We start from the raw sequence: 25,686 nt of genomic DNA on the forward strand, positions 1-25,686 counted from the left end.
GTGAGGTCAAGTTTCAGAAACAGTGCACAAGGAAACATGGAAATCTATAGACATAGCCAAGTCCTGCGACTCAGTGTGGGGACCAGAGCCTTGGGCACACTTTGTGCCTGCCTCCCTTTCCCCCACATGATGTAGTGCCACGGGCATCCGGCATCCCCTGGTAAAGGCAACCCTTCCCTAGTCTGTCTAGTTTTCAGTCGTTTATATCTTTGATTTCTACATTTGGGAATAAAAATATGACCTGCAAATAGGTTAATATACACAGTCTTTTAAAGGGAAAATAATAAAAAGGATTCTTGGAGAAGAAAATATTGGAGGTTACTTTATCAACTTATATTGACTCTTAGTTTGAAATCAAGAGAGCCTCACAGGGCCAAGTGGGAGGCCTATGTAGACAGCCACGAGGAGATCTGTAGTAGGTGGAGAAAGTGTGTGGCCAAAGGATGGAACATATGAACAGCAAGTAAGCCACAGAATGGAGGGGGTGGAGGAAGTAAACAGGAGAAGAGATGTGTCAATGCAAATAATGCATAATCAATCTATAAATCAAAATTTGGAGTGAGTTTATTATGAGCCAGGTCTGAGGACTATAGTCCGGGGTCGGGTGGGGGGGCTTCCTTCCCCAAGGAAGAAAGCACACCCCAAAGAAGTGAGGTGTACAGAGTGGTTATATACCATTTTGGAACAAAAAGCATACATGACATATCATAGGAATATCCCTTTACAACAGTCACAAGATTGCTCTGCTAGCACAGCAGGTCAGTGGTCCCAAGGTGAGCACAGCAGGTCAGTAACTAATCCTTAGTTTCTAGGAAGAGATGCTTATCCTTAAGGAAATGCCAATATGGGGGGAAACTGCATCCCTATCTTTAAGAGCATCATTCTTATCTTTGGGACATTGTAAATGTCTAAAGCAGATGTACAATGCATGCTCAACAGGCCACATCAGACCCTTTTGAAAAAACAAGGTCAGGGCAAATTAGTTTTAAACCAAATGGCTTCCTCATATACTCCAGTATATCCTATTGCTTTTCATTTATTTATCAGATGTCTGTCACCAACTCTAATGAAAGTTCTCCTGTCCTGTCTCCAGCTTTCTCTGTGTCCTCTCATCTAGACAAGGAATAGAGAATCTGGGCTGTAGATTTGCAGGTTATGATAGCAGAAAAGAGCAAACCAGGTAGTAATTGCAGCTACAGAGAACCAAACAAAGGTTCTGGCAGAGACTTTTTCTTGCACAGTTCTTCTCCTTTGCCAAGGAGTGTCCTTGCCCCTTATTAGGGTCTGGAAGAGTGAAGGAAGATGTTAATTGGGGCATGGAGCTGGCTCCTAGAAGTGGTCCTTGGATCCTTTCTTTCCTAATCAATACAATAATATAATTAGCGGCCCTTCTATCAGGAAGATGGAAGCCTGGCAAGTTTGTATGAGCCCCACAGGCCTGGGGGAGCATCTCAGTCATAGCTGTGGCTGTGTGGTGCTAAAGCGGCATGCAATTTGAAAATGCAATGGGATGAGCCAAGGTCAAAAACCGGAGAAAAGTCCAAACTGGGTTTTCAAAGTAAAGAGGCCTGAGGCAGGCCCTGGGAGTCCAAGTGTGAGTCACAAGGAGCGGCTCAGGGAGGAAGAGAAGCAGCAGCGGTAGACGGAAGTGGAAAACAGGAGACCCAGGAGATCAGGGACTGTTGCCTGTGACTGACGTGCTCCTGGGTAGATAGTCACACCTGGTTCTGCACTTGCAGGGGTGTCCCAAGAGACTGTCATATCATGTCACGTCAACAGACTTAACTTCCGAGTCTGCTGTGGCCTGCTGGGAGATTATATGCAAAGCAAGTTGCAGAACCCAAAATTCCTTCAGGTTTTCATGCCTGGGAGCGGGACTGGCCAATTCATTGAATTTTTCTTCTGAGGTTCCATGACAAAGTCCTTAATACCCAAGTAGGAAGGTCTTTTTTCATTACCCATGGCACCGCTCAACCTGAAGAACAGGTTGCTTAGTCTCAACATTGATGGGGAGGTCTGAGGGGAGACTTAACTTCATGAAAGTTTCAAGCTGGGACAGAAGCTGGACCTTGCCTTTTATCCCACGTGGCCATCAGTCAAAGAATTCAGGCATGCACCCATAATATGTGTATAATTTATTTATTTACAAATTATCTACTTATTATCATATAGAGTGAATACATTATAAAATACAACATAGAAATTTTTACATAATGAAATAAACATTTTAAAATATTTGTTTTACTTTATGAACAGCACCGAACTACTTTCTCTTGCTAAAAAAGGTTATTAATTATAATGTTCTGGTTGCTTGATCTTGTTAATCATGATGGCTTTATAGTGGCTGTAGCTAATATCCCCAAACACACTCTACACCTAGCTGAGATTCAGCACTGATGCTGGTTAGATATAAGTCTGTATTTCAGTTAGTCTTCTGGATAATTTTCAAGTTTAGGGGGATTTTGGAGGCTTTTCGTAAGTTCAATTGGATTATGATCATTTCTAGTTTCTAATGTCACAGAAGGGAAAAAACCTCATGCTAAGAGTAAAAGTATCAGTTTTGCCATTTTCTTGTTTTTCACTGATGTTGTTATCATTTTCTTCCAAATACAGTGTGGTTTTTGCAGGAATCTTTCTAAGACATCTGTCCACTTTTTCAGGCTTAGTTTAGTTAAAACTAGATAATATAGTCCATAAACTCACTGCATGAGTAAACTGCAGTACATTCTAATGCTCTGAAAGCGTATGTGCGAATGCTGGCCCCACTGTCCATGTCTTTGTGGTTTGGAGCTTTCACTGTCAGAAGGTCTCCAGAACTGCAGGTGACATGACCACATGAGGGACCCAGTGACAAGCTGAATATTAAATAGTAGTACAAAGTAATTTCTTTATTTATTTTATGTATTTCTTATTTTGTGTAAATAGAAATTCTTCTACTCTCTTCACACCACCAATGGCATTATCTTATGTATCACCTGAGATGTGTGCACCCTATTTGAGAGACCACAGGTCCAGAATGATGGTTCTTAATTTTGACTTGCAGTCCTCTTTCACTGGCTCCCAGATGGGGTCCTGGAATCTGCATTTTAACAAACACTCTTGGTATTCCTAATACCAAGAGAATTTGTGCTTGGAATCCCTGGAACAAGCATGACTCCCTGGAATCAGTATTCTTTGGCCACATAGAAGGCCTGCCTCTATATGATCAAGAGCCTGGTCTTAGAAATTCTGCTACCCCATTGCTGTGAAGGGTTGGAGTAAGCCTGTTCTGCTAGGATTGAGTCAGGAATGGGACCTGGCAGTCAGGCTGGTAGGACTGCCAATGTCTGCTTAAACTGTGAGTCTGAGGGAGTATCAGAGGCCAAAAGTCCAGGACAGCAACTCCTTCTGAGAGGGGTGGCGGATAATAAGGACCGTAGATCTCTGTTGCTCCTTTGACAGCACAGCATGGTTCCTATGAGTAACTGAGAATCAACATCGTGCATATATATGGGGCTTCATTCTATCTATGGAAACCCCGGAAATTGGGAAAGTTCATTCCAAATGACCGCTATCCCTGTATATACCTTGAAAAATGACTTCGAACGGATATACATAATCATCCTCCTCATTATCATCATTTCATCATCGTTGTCAATATTTTCACAACAATTGACAGTTTGCAAAGGGCTTTTTTTAAACCTATGAGGTGGATATTGACCCTTTCCTTCTAAAGATGTGCAAAACGAGGGTCATACCAGTCTCAGGTCACACAGGTGGTCAATGGTGACGCCCAGATTCAAGTCCCGTCAAATGTCTGCAATCTAATACTCTTTTCCTACTCCATTGCTGCCTGAAAACCAGGAAGCCCAATTTTTACAAAAGATGGTTTTCCTTTTTAGCAAGTATTGCTCGAGGGAAAATCTGGTAGTTTTGTCTAGTAGAGACAAAAACCAGTAGGTACACAAAGTAATGATAATGGATGCCAGCAAATGCAAGATTTTCCTAGGAGTCATTCAGAAAACAATGATAGAGACATTATCAGAAGTGTTATGCTTTCTCCAAAGAGCTCAACGAGCTTTGGTATCGTTTTCAAAATAGGTGTCACTATTATCCCCTTTTGGCAAGGATTCTTCTTCTATATCAAAGTATGGTTCTTCCTCTTACCCTTACTGTCTTTCACAGACCTTATTGTTTGTGATATCTGCTCACACTCTTCTTAACGACCATGCTTTGCTTATTTGACACTAGGAGGGTGACTACCATCTGCATCAACACTATCAGAACTGCACAGAAATCTTCATTTTATATTCTGTTGTGCTAGTGTTTGAGGGGGAAAAACAAACAAGAATAAAGCAAATAAACAATAGTGAGAAACAGTGAGAGGGAAAGAAGAGGTTTCTGTTAAATGGTGAGAGTAGATTAGAAGGTACATTTTCACTCAGTTATTGAAGCACCTTGGAGCCAATCTATTCCAGGTTGTTACAAAGCAGTACACAAATCCCACTTATATGGAATACGACGACATTCTAGTCACAGAGAGAGATGAAGCACAGGTAACAAAATGTTAACACTTGGTCATCTAGGTGAAGAGTATTTGGATGCTCGCTGTTCTTTCGATTTTTCTGTGGGTTTGAAATTTTTTAAACAAAAAATAAATTTTTAAAAAGCATCATAAAATAAAAAATAACCAACTGGAAAAACATTTGCAACACGTATGACACAAAAATTGCTAATATTCTTAAGTATGAAGAGCTCTTGCCAATAAAAAAAAAATGACGTAGAAAAAAGGACATCAACAGGCTACTCACAGAGATAGAAATGCAAATAACCGATAAAAATGAGAAAAATGTTAATCTCACTGGTAAGCCAGAGAAATGCAAATTAAACAATATATGACTATTTTTTCTTTACAAATTAGCAAAACATCATTTAAACTACCCTAATACTCAGTGCTAATGAGGAGCAGCAGAATGGGTATACTTTTATACTAATGGTGGAGGTGTAAATTGGCACAAAGTTCTTTTTTGTGTGTGTGTGAGGAAGATCAGCCCTCAGCTAACATCCAATGCCAATCCTCCTCTTTTTTTTTTTTTGCTGAGGAAGACTGGCCCTGGGCTAACATCCGTGCCTATCTTCCTCTACTTTACATGGGCAGCCGCCACAGCATGGCTTGACAAGCGATGCGTCTGTGCGCACCTGGGGTCCAAACCAGTGAACCCCGGGCCACTGCAGCAGAGCGCGTGCACTTAACCCCTTGCGCCACAGGGCCGGCCCCCTGGCACAAAGTTCTTAAAGGTAATTTTTCAACATATGTGAGAAGATTTTAAAAATTATTATTTTTTAATTTAGTAGTGGCACCTCTAAGAATTTATCCTAGGAAATAAGGAGAGATATGCATGAATTTTTGTATAAGTTTGTTCATTTCAGCATTATATATAATAGCACTGAATTTGGAAATACCTTAAATGTTAACTATAAAAGAATGATTAAATCCATAACACATCTATGTGTATACAGCTATTAAAACTGATATTGTCCAAGAAATTTTAATGATGTGGAAAAATTCTCACAGTATATGTTGGGGGAAAAAGCAGGATACAACATTTTATTTCAATTAAAATTCACTTCTAAACACATAATCCACAGAGGTAAAAGGAGTCATAAGAAATATACTAAGAGAGTTTACTTCTAGGAGGATGGCGTAGACATAATCTCCCCTATTCCTTCTGCCAAGTACAACTAAAAGCCCTGGACATATATATAAAACAAACTTAAGAAGACTTTGAAAGATAGAAAGAAGGAGATAGACCAGTTAGGGACCTTGGGACACAAGGAAGGAGATGGGATGAGGTCCCCACATTTTCTTTTTGCCTCATATATCTCATATCTGACCTATATCATTTTTCTTCTCTCTGAAAAACTTCTTTTAACATTTCTTGCAAGACAAGTCTCTGGTGACAAATTCCCTTGGTTTTTGTTTGTCTGAGGACATCTTTATTTCCTCTTCACTTGATAATTTTGCTGGATACAGAATTCCCGGTTGATGGGATTTTTCATACCACACTTCAGATATTTCACTCCAATCTCTTCTTGCTTACGTGGTTTATAAAAGAGAAGTCTGACATAATTCTTATCCTTGTTCTTCTATAGGTAAGGTGTTTCTCTCCCTGTCTTCTTTCAAGATTTTCTCTTTGTCTTTGGTTTTCCGTAGTTTGAATATGGTATGCCTAGGTATAGTTTTTTTGGCATTTATCCTGCTTGGTATTCTCTGAACTTCCTGGATCTCTGGTTTCGTGTCTGTCATTAATTTTGGAAAATTCTCAGTCATTATTACTCAAATATTTCTTCTGCTCATTTCTCTCTCTTTCTTCTTTTTCTGATATTCTCATTATTTGTATGTTACACCTTTTGTAATTGTCCCACAGTTCTTGGATATTCTGTTCTGTTTTGTTCATTCTTTTTTCTCTTTGCATTTCAGTTTTGGAGTTTATATTGACATTCTTCAAGCTCACTGATTCTTTGGCTGTGTCCAGTCTACTGATAAGCCCATTAAAGGCATTCTTTATTTCTTACAGTGTGCTATTATTTCTAGCATTTCCTTTTTATTCTTTCTTAGAGTTTCAATCTCTGCTCACATTACCCATCTGTTCTAGCATGTTGTCCACTTTGTCCATTGGAGGCCTTAGCATATTAATCATAGTTATTTTAAATTTCTGGTCTGATAATTCCAAAGTCTCTGTTATATCCGAATGTGATTCTGATGCTTGCTTTGTCTCTTTAGACTGTTTTTTTCTTGCCTCTTGGCATGCCTTGTAATTTTTTGTTGAAAGCTGGGTATAATGTATTGGGTAATAGGTACTGAGCTCAATAGGCCTTTAGTGTGAGGTCAGTAGGCCTTTATCTGGCTAGGAGTTACGCTGTGTTTACTGTTTGTGGTAACTGTAGGTGTCTGAGGCTCCAATTTCCTCCACTGTCTTTGTTTTTGTCTCCTCTGTTGTCTTTGGGTTCCCTGGAAACTCCTTCTTAAGCAGAGCCTGAGCTGAGCCATGCTTTCACCTGTAATCCTCTGTTATACACAGGCTCTGCAGATGTAGTGGTAAGGTGTATGTTGGGGGAAGCATTTAATAATCCTACGACTAGGTCTCAGTGTTTCAGTGAGTCTGGGCTCCTGGACTGTTACCTTCACAAATTTTTCTCAGCATTTTCCCCCCTTAGGTGAGACAGGAAGTCTAGTTCACTAATTGCCCTTCTTCAGGTCAGATAAGGCTTTGGCAAAATAGTTTTCCTTAAAGCTGGCCTTCATTACAGAGAACAGAACAAAGAACAGAACTCTCTGGGAGTATTTTAAAATGGTTTCTTTCCCCTTCCCCATGTGTGAAGCAGGAGGGGATTTTTCTCTGATCTTCATAGTGAGAAGATGGTGGGCTCCTGGAGGTAAAACTCAGGAAAGTATGGGGCTCCCTAAGACTTAGCCCCTCAGAGTTTTTAACTCTCAGGCTAATCCACACAGAGCTTCCAGCGATTTGTCGATTAGAGTTTGTGTTCTTGCCAGGACCAGCTCCAGCAGCAGGCTCTGCTCGGGCTTTATCCGCCTCTCTCTCCAGCTTTCCCTCCAGCAGTTTTCCCTGGGATTTCAATTCTCTGGTGGATCTAAGAAGAGATGGTTTTGGTTTGTTCAGCTTTTTCTTGTTGTGAGGGTGGGAGTGATAACTTCCAGGTTCTTTATGTGTTGGAATGAAACCAGAAGTCCATAAGTTGCTTTTTAATGAAACTTTTACAAAAATGGGCATCACAGTAGAATCAAGAGATTGAGTCTTTGGTGGCTAGGTTTTATTGATCTTAGTTACGCTGACCATTTTAAAGAACTGGAACCTGCTTGCAAATTAAAATTTTTAAGACATACGTTGCACACATATGCTCATTCTTACAACTTTGTTTTATTTTGCATTGCTCTCCCATGGAACTGCCCACTGCTTAATAAGGAAGACTTTTAACCACCTTTGATCCCTAAGTCTTTGCAATTATATAAAATAGCAGAGGTTTAAAGAATGTAAGTATGAACTGCTTAGGGACAAGCATTTTGAATGTATTTAACATTGGCTATCCTGTGATTCGTTTTTATTAAACAAAATACAACATATTGTATTTTTCTTTACCAAGAAATATTTTACTGTAGTAATTCTGTCAGTTGTGAGTCATTTAAACTTAGCCAGAGATAGAGCTTTTTATTCATGCTATAATGGTCATTATCAGACTTGAAGTTCTTACACTTAATAAATAACTGAAGTTTTTAGTGGTAAAAATGCTAAAGATTGGTGTCATTTATTGTAATTACCAATAGGATATTTCCTATAAAATGTGATTTAACTAAAACACATTGTTTTTAAATTACAATTTGTGAAGCATTTAAGATGGCAAATTTGATTTTAAATTCTATCTTTTTTTCATTTAGGTTGCTTCCAGCTGTAATTGATCAGAAATTATTTATTTTCCCTCTAGAATCTGAGGGTAAACTTTGGCAAGCCCAAAGACAACACAGTACATTTCCACATGCCTTTCCAAGAATAAAGGTAGGAATAGAGAAATCCATAAAAACAGAATGTGGATTAGTGCTTGCCAGAGGCTGGGAGGAGGGGAGATGAGAAGTGACTTCTAATGGGTATCAAGTTTCTTTTGGGGATGATGAAAACATTCTGGAATTAGTTTGCGGTGGTGGCTGCACAACTCTGTGAATCTACTAAACACCATTGAATTGTACCATTTAAAAGAGTGAATTTTAAGGTATACAAATTATATCTCAATAAAGCTGTTTAAAAAAAAATTTTTTTTAAGATTAAAAGTAGAAAATTTGCTTTGTGTTCTAAATGAGAAAACATGTCATTGTTGTTTTGGGTATGTTCATGGTATTGTTACTAGGTTCTTTACCCGCCACACAAGAGGGCCAAATAAAACTGGAAAGCCAGGCTTATGGCAAGGAAAGAGTTTTTATTTCGAGTGACGTCAGCTGGGAGACGAGAGCTCTCAAATTTGTCCCGTCTCCCTGAAAGTTGGGAGGCAAGGGGTTTTAAAGGTTATGAGGAATGTGGCTGCTTGTAGGGAGGAGGAGCCTGTGGCCTTGTTGGTCAGCTCTTTCCCACCAGCCTGCGTTTGGCCTTGTGAGGCTGCTGGCAGGGCGGAGGATGGCGAGATGAGGGAATCGCAGGTGGGTGTCCTTCAACCATCTCCGTCTCCCTGGTGGATGGTGGATTCTGGCACCAGAAAGCCAAGGAGTTGAGGTCTGAGAAGCTTTAGCTTCTTGGTATCAGTTTCCCTGTAACAAACCTCAAGAACTGGTAATTAGCTAAAAACATCACTGTGAGCCCAGCTTGAGGCCACCTGGGCTTTTAACAAGTTGTAAAACAACCAATATCTACATGTGAATGTAACTTAGCGAAACAGGGAAGGAGGATGAGTGCCTTTGGTTTTAACTTCATATATGCTGGGTTTAATATAGGGGAACTGATATCAGGGCCGGTATCAGTATGGTCAATTTCTATGACAAAAAGAGCTTTCTCCAGAAAGCGAAATAAATCAAAACAGAATGCCTTCAAATTTTTTAACAGATCCCTAGAGGGAGAGTTTCCAGGTGGCAAGGAATAGAGCTCAAGAGGTTTCTGACTTTGTCTCCGTTGAGTATTTCTTCAATTTAAGTCCCGTCCCCTCCAGGACTCCCCCAAAGTAATAGTAGCCCACCTCTTTGGGGTACCAGGTACTGTTATTAGTGCTTTGGGAGTACTAACTTGTTTAACCTCCAGAACAATCCTATAATGAGGTGTTATTATTATCTTCATTTTATTGATGAAGAAACCAAGGTACAGAAATGTTAAATAAATTGCCCAAGACAACACAGCTAGTAAGTGTCAGAGCCAAGATTATGAACCCAGAAATGTAGGAATCCAGAGCTGTGCTCTTAACCCCTCTAGTACCCTTTTTACATAACAGCTTTATTGAGATATAATTTATATACCATAAAATTCACCCTTTTCAAGTGTTCAAATCAATGGTTTTTAGTATATTTGCCGAGTTGTGCAGCCAACACATGGTACTCTCTTTACAGTTGTTTGTATTAGCCTGTATTTTTCCTTCATCACACTTGCCACAATTTGTAATTAGATATTGAGTTGTATGATTTTTTTAAAAAATATCTGTCTGCCCACTAAATTATAAGCTTAATGAGGGGAGCATCCATGTCAGTTTGTTCATTGCTATATAATGACGGGGGACTCTCAATAAGCGTTTGTTGAATGAATAAATGAAACCACTACAGTGACCTCTAAGGGTGTGCTCATCCCCATGTAAAGTATCAGTCCAGGCTGCTCTACACTCCCAAAGCAGCCCACTCCTCCCTTTGTCACTGCTCTTGTTACCCTGGGTTCGTTCAGCCACTGTCTGTGGGGCACTTACTGTGTGCCAAGGCCTGTTAGAGGCGGACTGGGATGAGCAGTTCAGAGCAGGTCCCTGCTCTCATAGAACTTATGTGCTAGTGAGGGGAGACAGGCCATCGATAAGAAAATACCAGATGATAATAAAGGCTTTGATGAAAGTAAAAGAGAGTGCTGTGATAAAGGGAGCTTAAACTTCTTATCTTACTTACTATTAAGTATCTGCTTCAGTTAAATTTTTATTATTTTGCCAAGAATCTCAGGAGGGCCACTGGTGGTCCACAAGTGGAAGATTGGAGATCTCTAGTTTATAAGGACAATGAAATAAAATATTTGAAATCAGGACTGTTGTAGAATGTATAGTTGCAATTATTATTCCAGAAAAAAATAAAACTGTGGCCAGGAATTTATTTTCCCAAAAGAGTTTTGACTCCTGGCAATGATTATAAAGATAAGGAATCTTATGTGCTGAGTGTAACCCTGTGTTCTTTTAAATGCTGTGAGCGTGGGTGAGCTTCATTTAGAAAGGGGCATGGACTATTTCCCATCCTGACGTTACCTCCAGGGCCTGGATCCCTATCGATGTTTTATTCCTAGTATCGGTGACATCTGCTTAAAAATGCATAACCACTGACACAAAAGATAGCCCTAATTTTGCCTTGTAAAGTCAATGACAAACAGTGCTGTTTTGCCAGCTGTTATGCAAGCCTGCTACACCAACTTAGAAGCTTATATTATTAAGTAGTTGTGAAATCCAACTGAGATATTACCACCTCTAACTGCCCACTGCCGACATTTTAAACTAGGTAAACCCCAGTTTCTCCTTTAAGCTCTTTCTCCAAAGTGGATAGCTGTTTTTGGAATTCCATTTCACACCAAAAAACTTAAACAACAAACAGTTAGGAGTTGCTCCCCGTTATAATTAAGAATCATAATTAAGACTTGTTTATTAATCTTCTTTTACATTTGAAAAGGTCATGTTCTGATGGTTTTTCTTTATAGGATGTCTTAGCTCGCAATCAGCACCAGCCCAACCCCTCCTTGAGGCATCTTGGGCTATAGGCACACATGGTCTTCATAACAGTCAAGGAAAGAGTTTGAAATAAAAACAACAAAAGATAAGAAGGAGGGAAGAAGAGAAGGAGAAAAAGTTTATAGGCCAAGAGAGTATTTGATTTTCTTGTTGTATCTGGCAAGCTAAGTCTGAAGGCAATTTCAAAATAGAAATTCCTAAACTGCTTAGTTCAAAGGACATGCTTACATACCTGATACATGGTATGTCTGTGGAGCAGCAAACCCATCTCATTGCTTGAGAGTTATTTCCTATATTAAGGCCATAAAATGGATGCTTTGTCAATCAGACACAAAGAAACATATTGTGATCTAAGATGATGCAGCAATGTATAACATCTGTGTCTACGATGGGAATCTTTAATTTTGTGAATTTGGATCTAATTGAGAATGATTTTCAAAATAAATTTTTGAAGATTTTGACATTATGAGGAATAATGTGGTGAAAGATCAAAGAAGGAAAAAGTCAGGGCAAGTAAGGGAGCTTCACTGATTTTCACTGTGAGTTGTACCTCACTTGACATTGGGCAGAAAATTTACTGATAAGATGGCAGTTGGATTTTACAGAATATAGTGGAGGGAAGAGGATGCCCACAAAGAGCTAACCACTGTGAGCTCTGTCTTCTCATTGGAACATAAGCTCCATGAGAGCAGAGAATTTTTAAAAATATTTTTTCCTTTTCTATGGCTTTTTAAAAACCTTTTATCATGCAAATATTTAAAAAAATAAATATAGTATGTGAATAACCATTTCTCCGTCACCTAGCTTTAACAGTTGTTAACCTTTACCGTTTTTGCTTTATCTATTTTTTATTGAAGTGTTTTAAGATGTAGACCTAATGACGTTTCACCTTTTAATGCTTTCACATGCATCTTTAAAAATGAACATATTCCTACTTACCTACAATACCATTATCAGGCCTTAAAAAATTAACAATAATTCTTGAATATAGTGAATATCCAGCTCATACTCAGATTTCTCAGTTATCCCCCAAATGGCTTTTACTGATCTTTTATCCAAACCTGGATCTGCTAAGATTTATCCATTGCATTTGATGATTTTATTGCTTAAGTCTCTATTAATCTAAAGCAGAGGGACTCTGTTTCGTTCATTGCCGTCACCAGTGCCTAGACAGCACCCAGCCTGGAGTAGACTCTCAACAGATGACCACATATGGTTAGAAGTATGGATTCACATCCTGGCTCCACCACTTACTACCACTACCTTGGCAAGTCACTTACCCTCTCTTGCCTCAGCTCCTCATCTACAAAGCGGACATCATGATAATACCTATCTCATAGAGCTTTGTAAGGATAAATGAGTTAACATAAGTAAATGTTTGTAACAGTGCCCCATACATGGTGAGTGCTATATAAGTGTTAATTCTTTATTATTTGTTGATGAATACTGGTCAACCTCAATTATGTACCTAGTATGTGCCAGCCAGTATTTTAGGCATCAGCCAAACTTCTCTGCTCTCATGGAGCTCACATTCTAGTTGGGGTAGGGTAGGCATTAGGAAAACAAAAAGTGGTTTGAGAAGTAAATGTATCAGATGTAAGTTGGTGAGAGAAAAGTTGGGGAAGGAACATAGGGGTGTTGAGATGGTCTCGTTTGTAAGGTGACACTTGAGCAGAAATCTGATGGACGTGAGGGAGTAGGTCATTTGGCTATTTGAAGGAAGAGCATTCTGGGAATAGGAAACAGAATATGTAAAGACTGAGTTAGGAGAGTGAACAGCAAGGAAGCTGGAGAGGGATGTGCAAGGGGGAGAGAAGTAGGAAAAGGAGGAGGGGCAGATCTTGTAGACCATTGTGAGGACTGCGGGTACTACTGTGAGTGAGATGAGACACATCGGAGGCTTTTCAGCAGAGGACATATCTGATCTGATTTGCAATTTGAAAGGTTTGCTCTGGCTGCCATGTTGAGAATATGATGTAGAAGGGCAGGGCAGAAGTGGGGAGACAATTTAGGAGGCTGCGTTAGCCATGATGATGAAATCATCTCTCATCCTCACAGCATTTTCAGGGAAGAAGTTATTGTCATCCCCATTTTACAGATGAGGAAACTGAGGCTGAGAGATGTTAGTAATTTAAAGCTAAGAAATGGGAGAACTGGGATTCAAACTCAGGTCTATTTGACCTCAAAGTCTTGGCTTTTCCTCACCACTGGTGAAAATACAAAAACCTGAGCTGCCTTCCTATATTTGCCCCAGGGAAATTTACAACTCAAGAAAAAAAGCAGCAGAATAAATTCCTGATTTTTGTCCACAAATGGCCCTAACTATCCTCAGAATTTTCCTCTGATATGTCCCTCTAAACTTTCCCAAAGAAACTTCTCATGTGATGCTCCTAATAAAGGTGACCTTTTTACTTTCTGATTTTTTACAGTAATATTAATGTGGCAATTATGAAGGCACATTAGAATTATGTATAATACATTATGATATTCTATCATATGTAATTCTGTTCTACTGTAATCGATTACCATTCAATTGGTTTACATATACACTTCAAAGAGGTTTATATTTTACAGTGTACATAAGTTATACCTAATGGAACAGATGATTAGGCATGGTATTTGGGGTTATTTCTATAAAAAATGGGCATTAACAATAGGTCCTTAGGACTATAGCTTCTAAAACATTGTTTCTGTGAGAAGATCAAATAGCTACATATTTTTGACTCCTAGAACCTTTTGCAGAAATGTAAGGTACTTACTAAAACTGCAAAGACTACTTGAATTTTATTATATGGTGTTCCAGGGTTTAGTAACATTTCAGAGGTGGCATCCCAGATTTCTCATGCTTTTTCTCGCTGGCTTACCACGAGATGCTAACTTCTGGGCATGCAGGAGCACCATCATTCTCTGGCCACCAACTCATGAGAGTAGTTGCAGCAAAGGCAGGGAGGTCACAGAGTCAGCAATTGGCCATGTGCCATAAAATTGGACAGAATGTCACCTTGGCACACTGCTATAAGTTGATGATTGTGTCACTGTGGCATATTGTAAGAATAACACAAATATAGTGAAACTAAAAATGTCTTTCATCACTGGTGTGCTATTTCATTTCCTCAAATATTTTAATTTTAATGCTACCACGTGCTAGGTGCTGGAGATGCAAATCTCAGTGCTGTGGGAGCTCACAGTCTATAGGCGGGCTTTCTGCAGACAGTGTGGGGAGGGCTTTAATAGCGGTTTGAAAAAGAGGGTCTGGCGGGGCTAGCAGGGTATGCCTAAGGCCTGGGCTTTGTGTAACCAGTAAGTGCATCATCTCTAAAATATGTTCCAAACCCCGCGGTCTCTGACCTCCACGTCCTAGTCTGCCAGCTCACATAGTGTGTTCTTCCAACAATTCTTCAACACTACAAGGACCTTCAACACACTGACCTCTCTTTATTTCACTATTTATCATTTTGTCTCTTGTCCTGTTCCCCCTTAGCTAAATTAGATTACATAATTGTGGTAGAAATCATTAGTTCCCTGCCCAATATCCATTCCCCCATCTGCATTACTAAGAGAACTGTGACTTTGTTCAGGATGTCATCACTCCATGAGGAATAAGATTCCTCATTTCTGAGCCTTCCTTGCAGCTAAGTGTCACCATGTGTCCCAGTTCTGTGCAGTGAGTACTGAACAGCAGTCTACTGGGGGTTGGTTCTAGGGAATGTTTTGCTTTCATGGTAAAAGGGGATAGTCACAACTGGCATGTCCCTTCTCCCCTTTCCCCTTTCTTTCTGCCTTGAACGCAGACATGACGTCTGGAGCTGCAGCAACCATCCTGCAACCACAAAGTGACAAGCATAAGGACAAAAGGCAACACTCTGAGAACAGTAGAACAGAATGAGGGAAAGGACTGAGCCCTAATGACTTTTTTGAGCAGCCCATTTTTAGCTAGAATTATCGCTGCCCAATATAAAGGCTACATTTCCTAGCTTCCTTTGCAGTTGGTCATAGCTATATGACCAAGTACTCGCTAATGAAATGAAAGGGGAGGTATTGTGGGAAGTTTTCTGGAAACTTCCTTAAAGATAGCTGGTTTGTGCCCTCTGACCCTTTTCTTCTCCTTCCTCTATTCTGCTGCCTGGAATGAGGCTGTGATAGCTGGAATTCTAGCAGCTATCTTAGGCCAGGAGAAGGAGGCCCATACATTAGGGATAGCAGAGTACGAAGCTAGAAGGAGCCTGGTTCCTAGCAACTTCATGGTCTTTCAAACCAACCCTGAACAGCGTATCTCTGGATTTCATATACATGAGTGGAATTATTTAAGCTTATTTAAGCTATATTCTTCCAGTTTTCAGTCACATACAGACAAACTTAGTCCTAACCTTCCCATTACCAAATTCATCAATTTTTCTATGTCTGGATTTACATTTTATGTCATGTCCCTTGTCATAATGGAAGAAGTGTCCCTTCCCATATTAAGATGAGTCTCTTATGAAGGCCTTAGCTTTTGCAGTTATCCCCTCTCATTAATCATCAATTTCTCACTCTTCAATCATTCTCAGATTTTTGCATGACTAGCTCAGTGTTTTCACTCAGGTCTCAGTATAATTGTCATCTCCTCAGAAAGGCTGTCCTTGACTGCCATATCAAAGGTAGCCTCCCATTACTCTCTATCCCATTATCCTAGTGTATTTTATTTAGAGCACTTATGGCAATCTGAAATTAATTATATATCTGTTTATGTGGCTATTATCTGATTCCTTAGATTCCTTCAAGAATGTAAGATCCATGTGGGCAGGAACTTTATTTTTCTTGTTCACCAATACCTAGTAGACTCTCAGTAAATGTTTGAATGAATGAATGATTGAACTTTGGGGGAGTAGAAAAGGAGAGATGGAGATTAGGGGAGGCCTCCCAGAGGGGGTTGCACCTGTTCTGAGTTCAAGTTTGAGTAAAAGTGTCCAGAAGACACTGAAGAGGGGAGAAGAAGAGGGAAGGGCATGCTCACTGGCAGAGATGGAGAGAACATGTTGTATGTGGAGACTGGCTGGCCATTCAGCGTGAATAGAGCACAGAGCAGTCACAAGGGAATGGCTGGAGACAGATCCAGAAAGTAGGAAGGGGTCAGATCATGCCACCCTATGGGAAACTACTGGAAGACTTTAAAGAGGTGAGAGACATATTTTGATTAGTGACCAGAGGTTCAGTTATCCTGGAGGTCACGCAGAGGATGGGTTGGAGGTAAGGAGACCCATCTTATGGGCCATTACAGAGGTCTATGTAATCATCAGTGATGGCACGGACCAAAGCAGTGCCTGTGGGGATTAGAGAGAGACTAAAGGATCTGGTGGACAGATAGGAAGTTGAATCAAGAGTGTATCATACTTAAGGGAGAAAAACTGAAAGCCATTCCTCCGACAACAGGAACAAGACAAGGGTGCCCACTCTCATCACTCCTATTCAACATAGTACTAGACGTTTTGGCCAGAGCAATTAGGCAAGAAGAACAAATAACAGAGATCCAAATTGGAAAAGAAGAAGTAAAACTCTCACTGTTTGTGGATGACATGATTCTACATATAGAAAACCCTAAAGAATCCACCAGAAAACTTTGAGAAATAATCAACAACTACAGTAAAGTTGCAGGATACAAAATCAACATATAAAAATCAGTTGCGTTTCTATACACTAATAACGAATCAGCAGAAAGAGAAGAATACAATCCCAGGGGCCGGCCCGGTGGAGCAAGTGGTTGGGTGTGCGTGCTCCGCTGTGGCAGCCCGGAGTTCGCCGGTTAGGATCCTGGGCACACACCAACACACCACTTGGTAAGCCATGCTTTGGCAGCGTCCCATATAAAGTGGAGGAAGATGGGCATGGATGTTAGCCCAGGGCCAGTCTTTCTCAGCAAAAAGAGGAGGGTTGGTAGATGTTAGCCCTGGGCCGACCTTCCTCACAAAGAAAAAAAAAAGAATACAATCCCATTTATAATTGCAACAAAAAGAATAAAATATCTAGGAATAAATTTAACCAAGGAGGGGAAAGACCTATACATGGAAAACTATAAGATATTATTGAAAGAAATTGAAGAAAACATAAAGAAGTGGAAAAATATTCTGTGCTCATGGATTGGAAGAATAAACATAGTTAAAATGTCCATATTACCTAAAGCAATATACAGATTCAATGCAATCCCAATCAGAATCCCAATGACGTTCTTTACAGAAATGAACAAAGAATCCTAAAATTTATACAGAACAACAAAAGACCCTGAATAGCCAAAGCAATCCTGAGAAAAAAGAACAGAGCTGGAGGTATCACAATCCCTGACTTCAAAATATACTACAAAACTTTAGTAATCAAAACAGCATGGTACTAGCAGAAAAACAGACACACAGATCGATGGAACAAAATTGAGAGTCCAGAAATAAAACCACACATCTACGGACAGCTAATCTTCAACAAAGGAGCCAAGAACATACAATGGAGAAAGGAAAGTCTCTTCAATAAATGGTGTTGGGAAAACTGGACAGTCACATGCAAAAGAATGAAAGTAGACCATTATCTTACACCATACACAAAAATTAACTCAAAATAGATTAAAGACTTGAATGTAAAACCTGAAACCAGGGCCGGCCCCGTGGCTTAGCAGTTAAATGCGCGTGCTCCGCTACTGGCGGCCTGGGTTTGGATCCTGGGCGTGCACCGACACACTGCTTCTCCAGCCATGCTGAGGCAGTGTCCCACATACAGCAACTAGAAGGATGTGCAACTATGACATACAACTATCTACTGGGGCTTTGGGGAAAAAAAAAAGGAGGAGGATTGGCAATAGATGTTAGCTCAGAGCCAGTCTGCCTCAGCAAAAAGAGGAGGATTAGCATGAATGTTAGCTCAGGGCTGATCTTCCTCACACATACACACACATACACACAAAATAAATAAATAAAAGATTTAAAAAAAAAAAACCTGAAACCATAAAAATCCTAGAAGAAAATATAGGCAGTACACTCTTTGACATCAGTCTTAGCAGTATCTTTTTGAATACCATGTCTACCCAGGCAAGGGAAACAAAAGAAAAAATGAACAAATGAGACTACATGAGACTAAAAATCTTCTGCAAGGCAAAGGAAACCATGAACAAAATGAAAAGACAACCTACCAACCAGGAGAAATATTTGCAAGTTATATATCCAACAAGGGGTTAATTTCCAAAATATATAAAGAACTCATACAACTCAACAGCAGAAAAACAAACAACCTGATCAAAAAATGGACAGAGGATGATCTGAACAGACATTTTTCCAAAGAAGATATACAGATGGCCAACAGGCACATGAAAAGATGTTCAACATCACTAATTATTAGGGAAATGCAAATCAAAACTACAATGAAATATCACCTCACACCCTTCAGAATGGTTATAATTAACAAGATAAGACATAAATGTTAGAGAGGATGTGGAGAAAAGGGAACCCTCATACATTGCTGGTAGGAATGCAAATTGGTGCAGCCACTATGGAAAACAGTACGGAGATTTCTCAAAAAATTAAAAATAGAAATACCATAGGATCCAGCTATCCCACTACTGGGTATTTATCCAAAGAACATGAAATCAACAATTCAAAGAGATTTATGCATCCCTATGTTCATCATAGCATTATTCACAATAACCAAGTGCCCATCAACAGATGAATGGATAAAGAAATTGTGGTATATATGTATGTATATATATATATATATATACACACACACACACACACACACAATGGAATACTATTCAGCCACAAAAAATGACAAAATCATGCCATTTGTGACAACATGGATGGACCTTGAGGGTATTATGCTAAGTGAAATAAGCCAGACAGAGAAAGTCAAATACCATATGATTTCACTCATATATGGAAGATAAATAAACACATGGACAAAAAGATTAGATGAGTGGTTACCAGAGCGGAAGGAAGTGTGAGGAGGGTTAAAGGGGTAAATGGGCACGTATGTATGGTGACAGATAAAATCCAGACTGTTGGTGGTGAACATGATGCAGTCTATATAGAAATTGATATATACTAAGGTACACCTGAAATTTACACAATGTTATAAACCAATATGACCTCAATAAAAAAAAAAAGTGTATCAACTAATGTGTCTTTATGATGTGGCAGTGTGTCATGAAGGAAAGAGGCTCTGGAGTCAGAGACATAAATCAAATCTTGACTTTCCACTTTTGGGTTGTGCAACCTTGAGAAGTCACTTATCCTCACTGGTAAAGTAGTGATAATATCACATACTCCCTCTAGTCATCTTTAGGACTAAAGCAAATCAGTTGGGTTATGACAACACCCACCTATTATAGTGGTGATGCTCTGATTGTTGATCCCTCCAGCCCTAGCAGGGAAGTCAGAGAGGATATCATAGACTAGCATGGCATGTTAGAGTTGAAATAATAATAAAACAATGAATAATGACATTTTAATTACACTTTAATTTCAAATGTGATTTTTTATTAAGAAAATTTATTTTGGAATAGACACAAAAATAGAATGAAATCCACAGAACCAACACCCAGTTTTAACAGTTACCATAATTTATCATTCTTATTTCATCTATTCTCTCCACTGTTTTTGGTGAAGTCTTTTAAAGCAAATCCCAGGCATCATATCATTTTAGCCTTAAATACTTCAGATAAGGACTTAAAAAGACATGTTATCACACCTAACAAATCCAACAATGTATTAATATTATATAATTCCCAGTCCATGTTCAGTTTTCCCTGTTTGTCTTAAAATTGTCTTTCTACAGTTGTTTGTTTGAATCAGGATACAAACCAAGTCCACACACTGAAGGTGCATCTCATTTTATCTATAACAATTTTCCTCATTTAAAAAATGTCATTCATTGGTGGAAGAAATCAGGTCATTTGTCACATAGGTTTTCCCCCTACAGTCTTGATTTGGCTGGTTGCAATCTCACGGTGTCATTTTATGTGTTCCTCTGTCCCTAGTATTTCGTGTAAACTGGTAGTTTTATCTAGAAGCTTGATCAGATTCAGATAACATCTTTTTGGCGGGAATATTTCATGAGTGGTGCTGTGTACTTCCTCGTATAACATATCAAGAGACAATTCTTTTTTCTCTTTTAATGATATGAAGACTGATCAGTGAGTCCAATCATTACCAGCTCAATCTATCCTTTATAAAGTTGCCCACAATCTTTCACCTAATGGTATTAGCAACCAGTGATGTTTACCTAAGTACAATATCCATTAGGGATTGCAAAGTGGTGATTTTATAATTCTATCATCCCTTCCACATTTATTAGCTTCTATGAAGAACTTTTTCTTAGCAACTCTTTGATGAATCTGAAAAATAGATCTTCAGGAAAAGCAGGATAAATGCCTGATTCTTTCTTTTATCTGTCAACTTTCAGATTTATCTCTCAATTTTATCAATTACGTTTTTTGAGGAAAGGGGGAAATATTATTAAGAACTCATGAATTTTTATATATTTGAAGTGTTTCAATCCTTTGCAGTCATTATTTTTTGGCCAGTAGGCTCCTGAGTAGGACTTTATCATTTGCAAGAAACTTAATATACATTAGTCATTGAAACCTCACAAACAACCCTGTGAAGGTAGATATTATTACCCAGTTTTACAGATGAGAAATCTAGATCATATAGCTCGAACCAGAACTTGGTGTCTATTGTTCTTTCCATTAAATGTAATAATGGTTGGAAGAATCAGAGTGTTAAAGGTGGCTGGATTGTTTTTCTTTTTCCTGGTTTTGAGATTAAACAGCAGATGTCTTTAACCAGTGGGAATATGATATTAAGCAATATACACTTTAAGAGGCATTACTTGTAGCAAACACTGTTGAGAATAATGTTATGCTGATAATACTGTAACTTAGGAAATAGCCTGTCTCAACTTTGTTTGTGAAGCATTTCAATTTTGATTACTCTGTGTGGGATCTACTCCTCAGATGTATGTCATTTTATGGTCTGCTCATGTCTGGGGAGTTAGTATTACTCGCTGCCTAGTGTTTTTAATTCAGAACTTCTTCTAAAAGAAACCTTAGCCTCTTATGTTCAAACCCTAGTTTTAATAGCATAAGCTATTTCCTTCTTATATAGCTTTGTGGGCATAGTAATAAAATAAATACCACAAAATCACTGATGAGATGAAAATTGAGCTCCCTGCTTCTGTGCAGCCATGTAGGTAAAACAGTAATTGGCTCTGATAATAACTTTTGTTCTTACAAACCAAAGTCTAAATGAGAGTCACATTTGATGTATCTGCTTGTAATTACTATCAAAAGGAGAGAATACAAAGTTTAGGTTGTTTAGTGACTCAAGATAGATTAAATAAATTGCTATCTTTTCTTGACCAATTTAAGAAAAATTTCTGAAATTATTTCTGATATTTATCTTACTGTTGGTAAAAAAAAGATCATCTTCCAGAGCATGCTTTTCTGCTTAATGGAATGATTAATTTTGTTTTTGTTTTTTAAATCTATAATTGTTTTTCTTGAAAAATCTTATTACTGGGTCTAATAATGCAGCTTATGCTTATAAGTATTTTCCTGTACATCTCTGTAGATGGTTTGTAAGACAAATTCAGGTTATGAATGTATTTGGTAGTAATTTTCAGTTAAACCATTTGATATGTTAATATTCTTTAAATGTAGACTCCTTTAATATGTTTTTAAAAGGGAAATTAAATCGTGTGTGCTATGTATTGTTATTTTTGTATCCACATGCTTTGGTGCCAAAATAGTAAATATTAGAATATTAATAATTTTAAAGAACCTTTCCCATTGCTTTAGAAGCCAACTAATAAAGAATTGATGTTATAAACTGTCATTTCTATTGGATTTCTATTTACATTTTGATTTCTTTCCAGAAATATCTGTGTCCAGTGCCACAGAAATGTAAAAATGGGCAGAAAACAACTAGATTTTAATGCCAGTTTTAATAATGATTCTATATTTGAGCATTTCCTCTCTCCATCAATCCAATAGCCACACAAAGTGGATGGAGCATAATAAAACCAAGAAAAGAGCTATGGTCCACTGAACCAATAATCCCAGAATTAAAAAGTTCTAACAAAGCTTAGACATGATAGATGAAGCTATTACCATCAATTGTATCCAGAATACACATTTAAAAAACACCCTAATTACAGAAGCCACATCCAGTCAATATAATACATATTAGCAATTTCCCGATCCTTGGTAGAATGGAAATTATTCTGAAAGTTTAATTAAGAAGGAAAAAATTATGTTCAGGTATTAATTTCAATAAAAGAGGCACTCAGTTTCCATGGAAAAACTCCGGGGTGGTGCTGTGAGTGTGGGTTACCCACGGAAGGAAAGCCATTTACAATTAGGCGCTATATTATTTTTGTCACCACATGTACTTCAGGGAGAAGGGAAGAGAGATGCCTTATTTGCAGCCTGTGTCCCTGCATGGGTTAAATCAAGTGGACAGTTGAGTGCAGTTATTTGGAGATTTGGTTTAAAAACTGCTATTAAAAAAAATAAAAGGAAGGTTTGGAGCCTGTGTTACGAAATAACTTATCTAGACAGCACACATTCCATAGGTATTTTTGTAGTCTTCCCCTTCACTTTGACCTTAGGCACAGGCCACTTACGAATGCTTAAGATCAAAGAAATAACTGGGTCATGAACTAATCGGTCTGGTTCCTACAACCATTTTAACAATTGCATTAGATCATCCTCAGAACTGAGACACCCAATTGAAAGGAAGTCAGTTTTTTTTAATTGCTCACAACACCTCCTTTTAAAACAATCACAAAGGCCACATATTGTATGATTCCATTTATATGAAATGTCCAGAATGAGCAGATCCAAGAGACAGAAAGATTAGTAGTTGCCAGAGACTGGGAGGAGGAGAGAATGGGGAGTGATTGTTAATGGGTACGAAGTTTCTTTTTGGGATGATGAAAATGTTCTAGAATTAGATAGGAGTAAGGGTCATACAACTTTGTGAATATGCTAAACCCACTGAATTATATACTTTTAAAAGGGTGAATTTTATCGTATGTGAATTATATCACAATAAAAATGTCATAAAAGACTTCAGAAACTGTTGGGACTACCATATTCCTTAAGTATCAGCTTACCTTTTAGCATCAAATCATAGAACGCCAAAGCAGGGGAGTGAGGTTTGGGCTGGATAGTTCTTCAAGAGACCATCAAGTCTAAGTGCTGCATTTTGCAGATAAAGAAACTTACTTCCAAAGAGGGGAAGTGACTTACCCAAGGTCACACGCAGGCAGGTCAGGCTAGAGCAAGACTGGAACTTAGGTCTCAGGACACCTCTCCAGTGCTCCTTTCCACCACCACCGTGCTGCCTGCAATGGTGGTTCTATTAAAGCATCTCAGCAGTAACTAATTTGAATTATTGAAAATGAGGAATACGTGGTTCAAAGGAGACACTCGTCGTTTTTCTAGTGAAAGCATATATTTTTCCTATAGATAGCAAAATCTCTGTGAAGAAGTAAATAAATTTGTTGTGGTAAATTTACCAAGTCCAAATTGAGATTTACCTGTAAATGTCCCTTGAGGGAAGTGGCCACATTAACGGATCAAGGGAGCCCTCTACCTGTGTGTTGGTAGTATAGATTTCACTGGCAAAATCCTTGACCTGGAAAGCTAAAAATAAATCAAGACCAGGTATTCTAGTCCTTTGTCCACCTTGGTTGCCTTATAGCATTATTTTTGAGAAAATGAATAGTGTCCAAGGATGTATTTGTATGAGCAATAGGATACATGGAGGAAAATCTGCGGAAAGTTCCTGTTCTGTGAATAAAAGAGACGAATTAGCAGCCTAAATAAAAGACCCAAATAATATTTATATATTTTCCAGCGAGAATTACATTAAAATAATTATTTTCAAAGAACTTTATACTCCTTTGAGGATATAAAATGTTAGTAAGCGTTTTTGTTCATCTGGCATGAAAGTTGCATTGTTTCTTTGTTTCAGCAAAAGATAGGGTTGGATGTAAAAATCATGCAGGATCCTGAAAACATCCACCACAGAGCTGCTGTAAATGCGAACTATGGAGTCAGTTTGCCATATATTAATCAGAGAAAAGCATGTGTAAGTAATGAGTTGTTTTAACGAGCTCTTGATTTCTTTAAGAATTAAAAGTCATATGTTAGTAGTGTTAAGATATAATGTAGATTTTAAGTAAAGATTTTGATCCTTTTGTCCTTAGAATTTTTGAAGATGAAATGGAATGGCTTTCATTCTACTTATAATTAGAAATGATTAAAAAAATGTAAACCTGTTTTTAAAAGATCTATTTGTAGCTCATTCCGATTTCTCTATTCTAATACCATACCATAATTTTAACAAGGATGAAATAATTTAATAACAAAAAGAATTAATAGAGAAATTTTAAATATTTTATTTCTTTGATAGTAGGCTCACAACTAGAAAAATCAAAAGAAAACAACAGCACAGTATCATCTTCAATGGTGTATACTCATACAACACACAAAATTCAAGAATATTATTCTAAATCTTAAGCAAGCGAGGATTAATCCTTTATGTCAGCAAAATGATGAGAGGGAAAAATAATCAAATAGACTTTGGCATTAAGGGATCTCAGAGTCTGTGCCTATTTTTGCACATTAACTTGCTGCTAAGTGTCCCAAAGCAAGGATTGTACTCTTTCTGTATTGTGGGGTTTTCTTAGGAGAATTAAGAGTAGTACTTCATTTTAATTGGGAAACTATTTTATTTGAGATCATTTCTAATACTGAAAATAATTACTGTGGTGATATCTATACATTTTTAAATACATATTTAACCTTTGGCTTCTCTCAAAAGCCCTTAAATGTATACTTCAGTGAAATCAAAACTAAAAACAAGATTAGTTTTAGAATTAAATTGCAAAACGATTTTCAACCAGCATAATAGTCTCTTAGATTAATCTTCTAAATTTCCTACATAGACATTTTCAGCTGCCTACTTCATTCATGGAATCCTGAAATATATTTTTAGTTTCCTTCTATGTACTTTATGTTATTCTAACAGGTTTGATTTAAGAGCACTTTATCATAGAAATGCTTTTATAGCCTAAGAAATAACCAGATAGTTAGATATTTTTATTCCTGCTGAAACTTTATTTAAAATGTCACTGTGAATAATGTGAAAGGGTCTTTATCTGCTTCCCATGAGCCCAAAACCCTTGAAATAAAAATATTATTTCTCTAGCTGTACAGACAGAAGCAGA

The 25,686-nt window shown here is 38.1% G+C and overlaps 1 protein-coding gene across 1 annotated transcript in view; it reads left to right on the plus strand.

Annotated features, from left to right (window-relative positions):
• The window catches only part of IQCH (IQ motif containing H), a 193,694-nt gene that overhangs the window by 9,393 nt on the left and 158,615 nt on the right, over positions 1-25,686 (plus strand). The window contains exons 4-5 of the mRNA XM_058541925.1: positions 8,435-8,552; positions 24,429-24,545. Of these exons, the coding sequence (XP_058397908.1) occupies positions 8,435-8,552; positions 24,429-24,545 (235 nt within the window). The remainder of the gene's footprint in view (positions 1-8,434; positions 8,553-24,428; positions 24,546-25,686) is intronic.

The sequence above is a fragment of the Diceros bicornis genome, chromosome 5, assembly GCF_020826845.1.
Source record: "Diceros bicornis minor isolate mBicDic1 chromosome 5, mDicBic1.mat.cur, whole genome shotgun sequence".
NCBI classification, from domain to species: domain Eukaryota; kingdom Metazoa; phylum Chordata; class Mammalia; order Perissodactyla; family Rhinocerotidae; genus Diceros; species Diceros bicornis.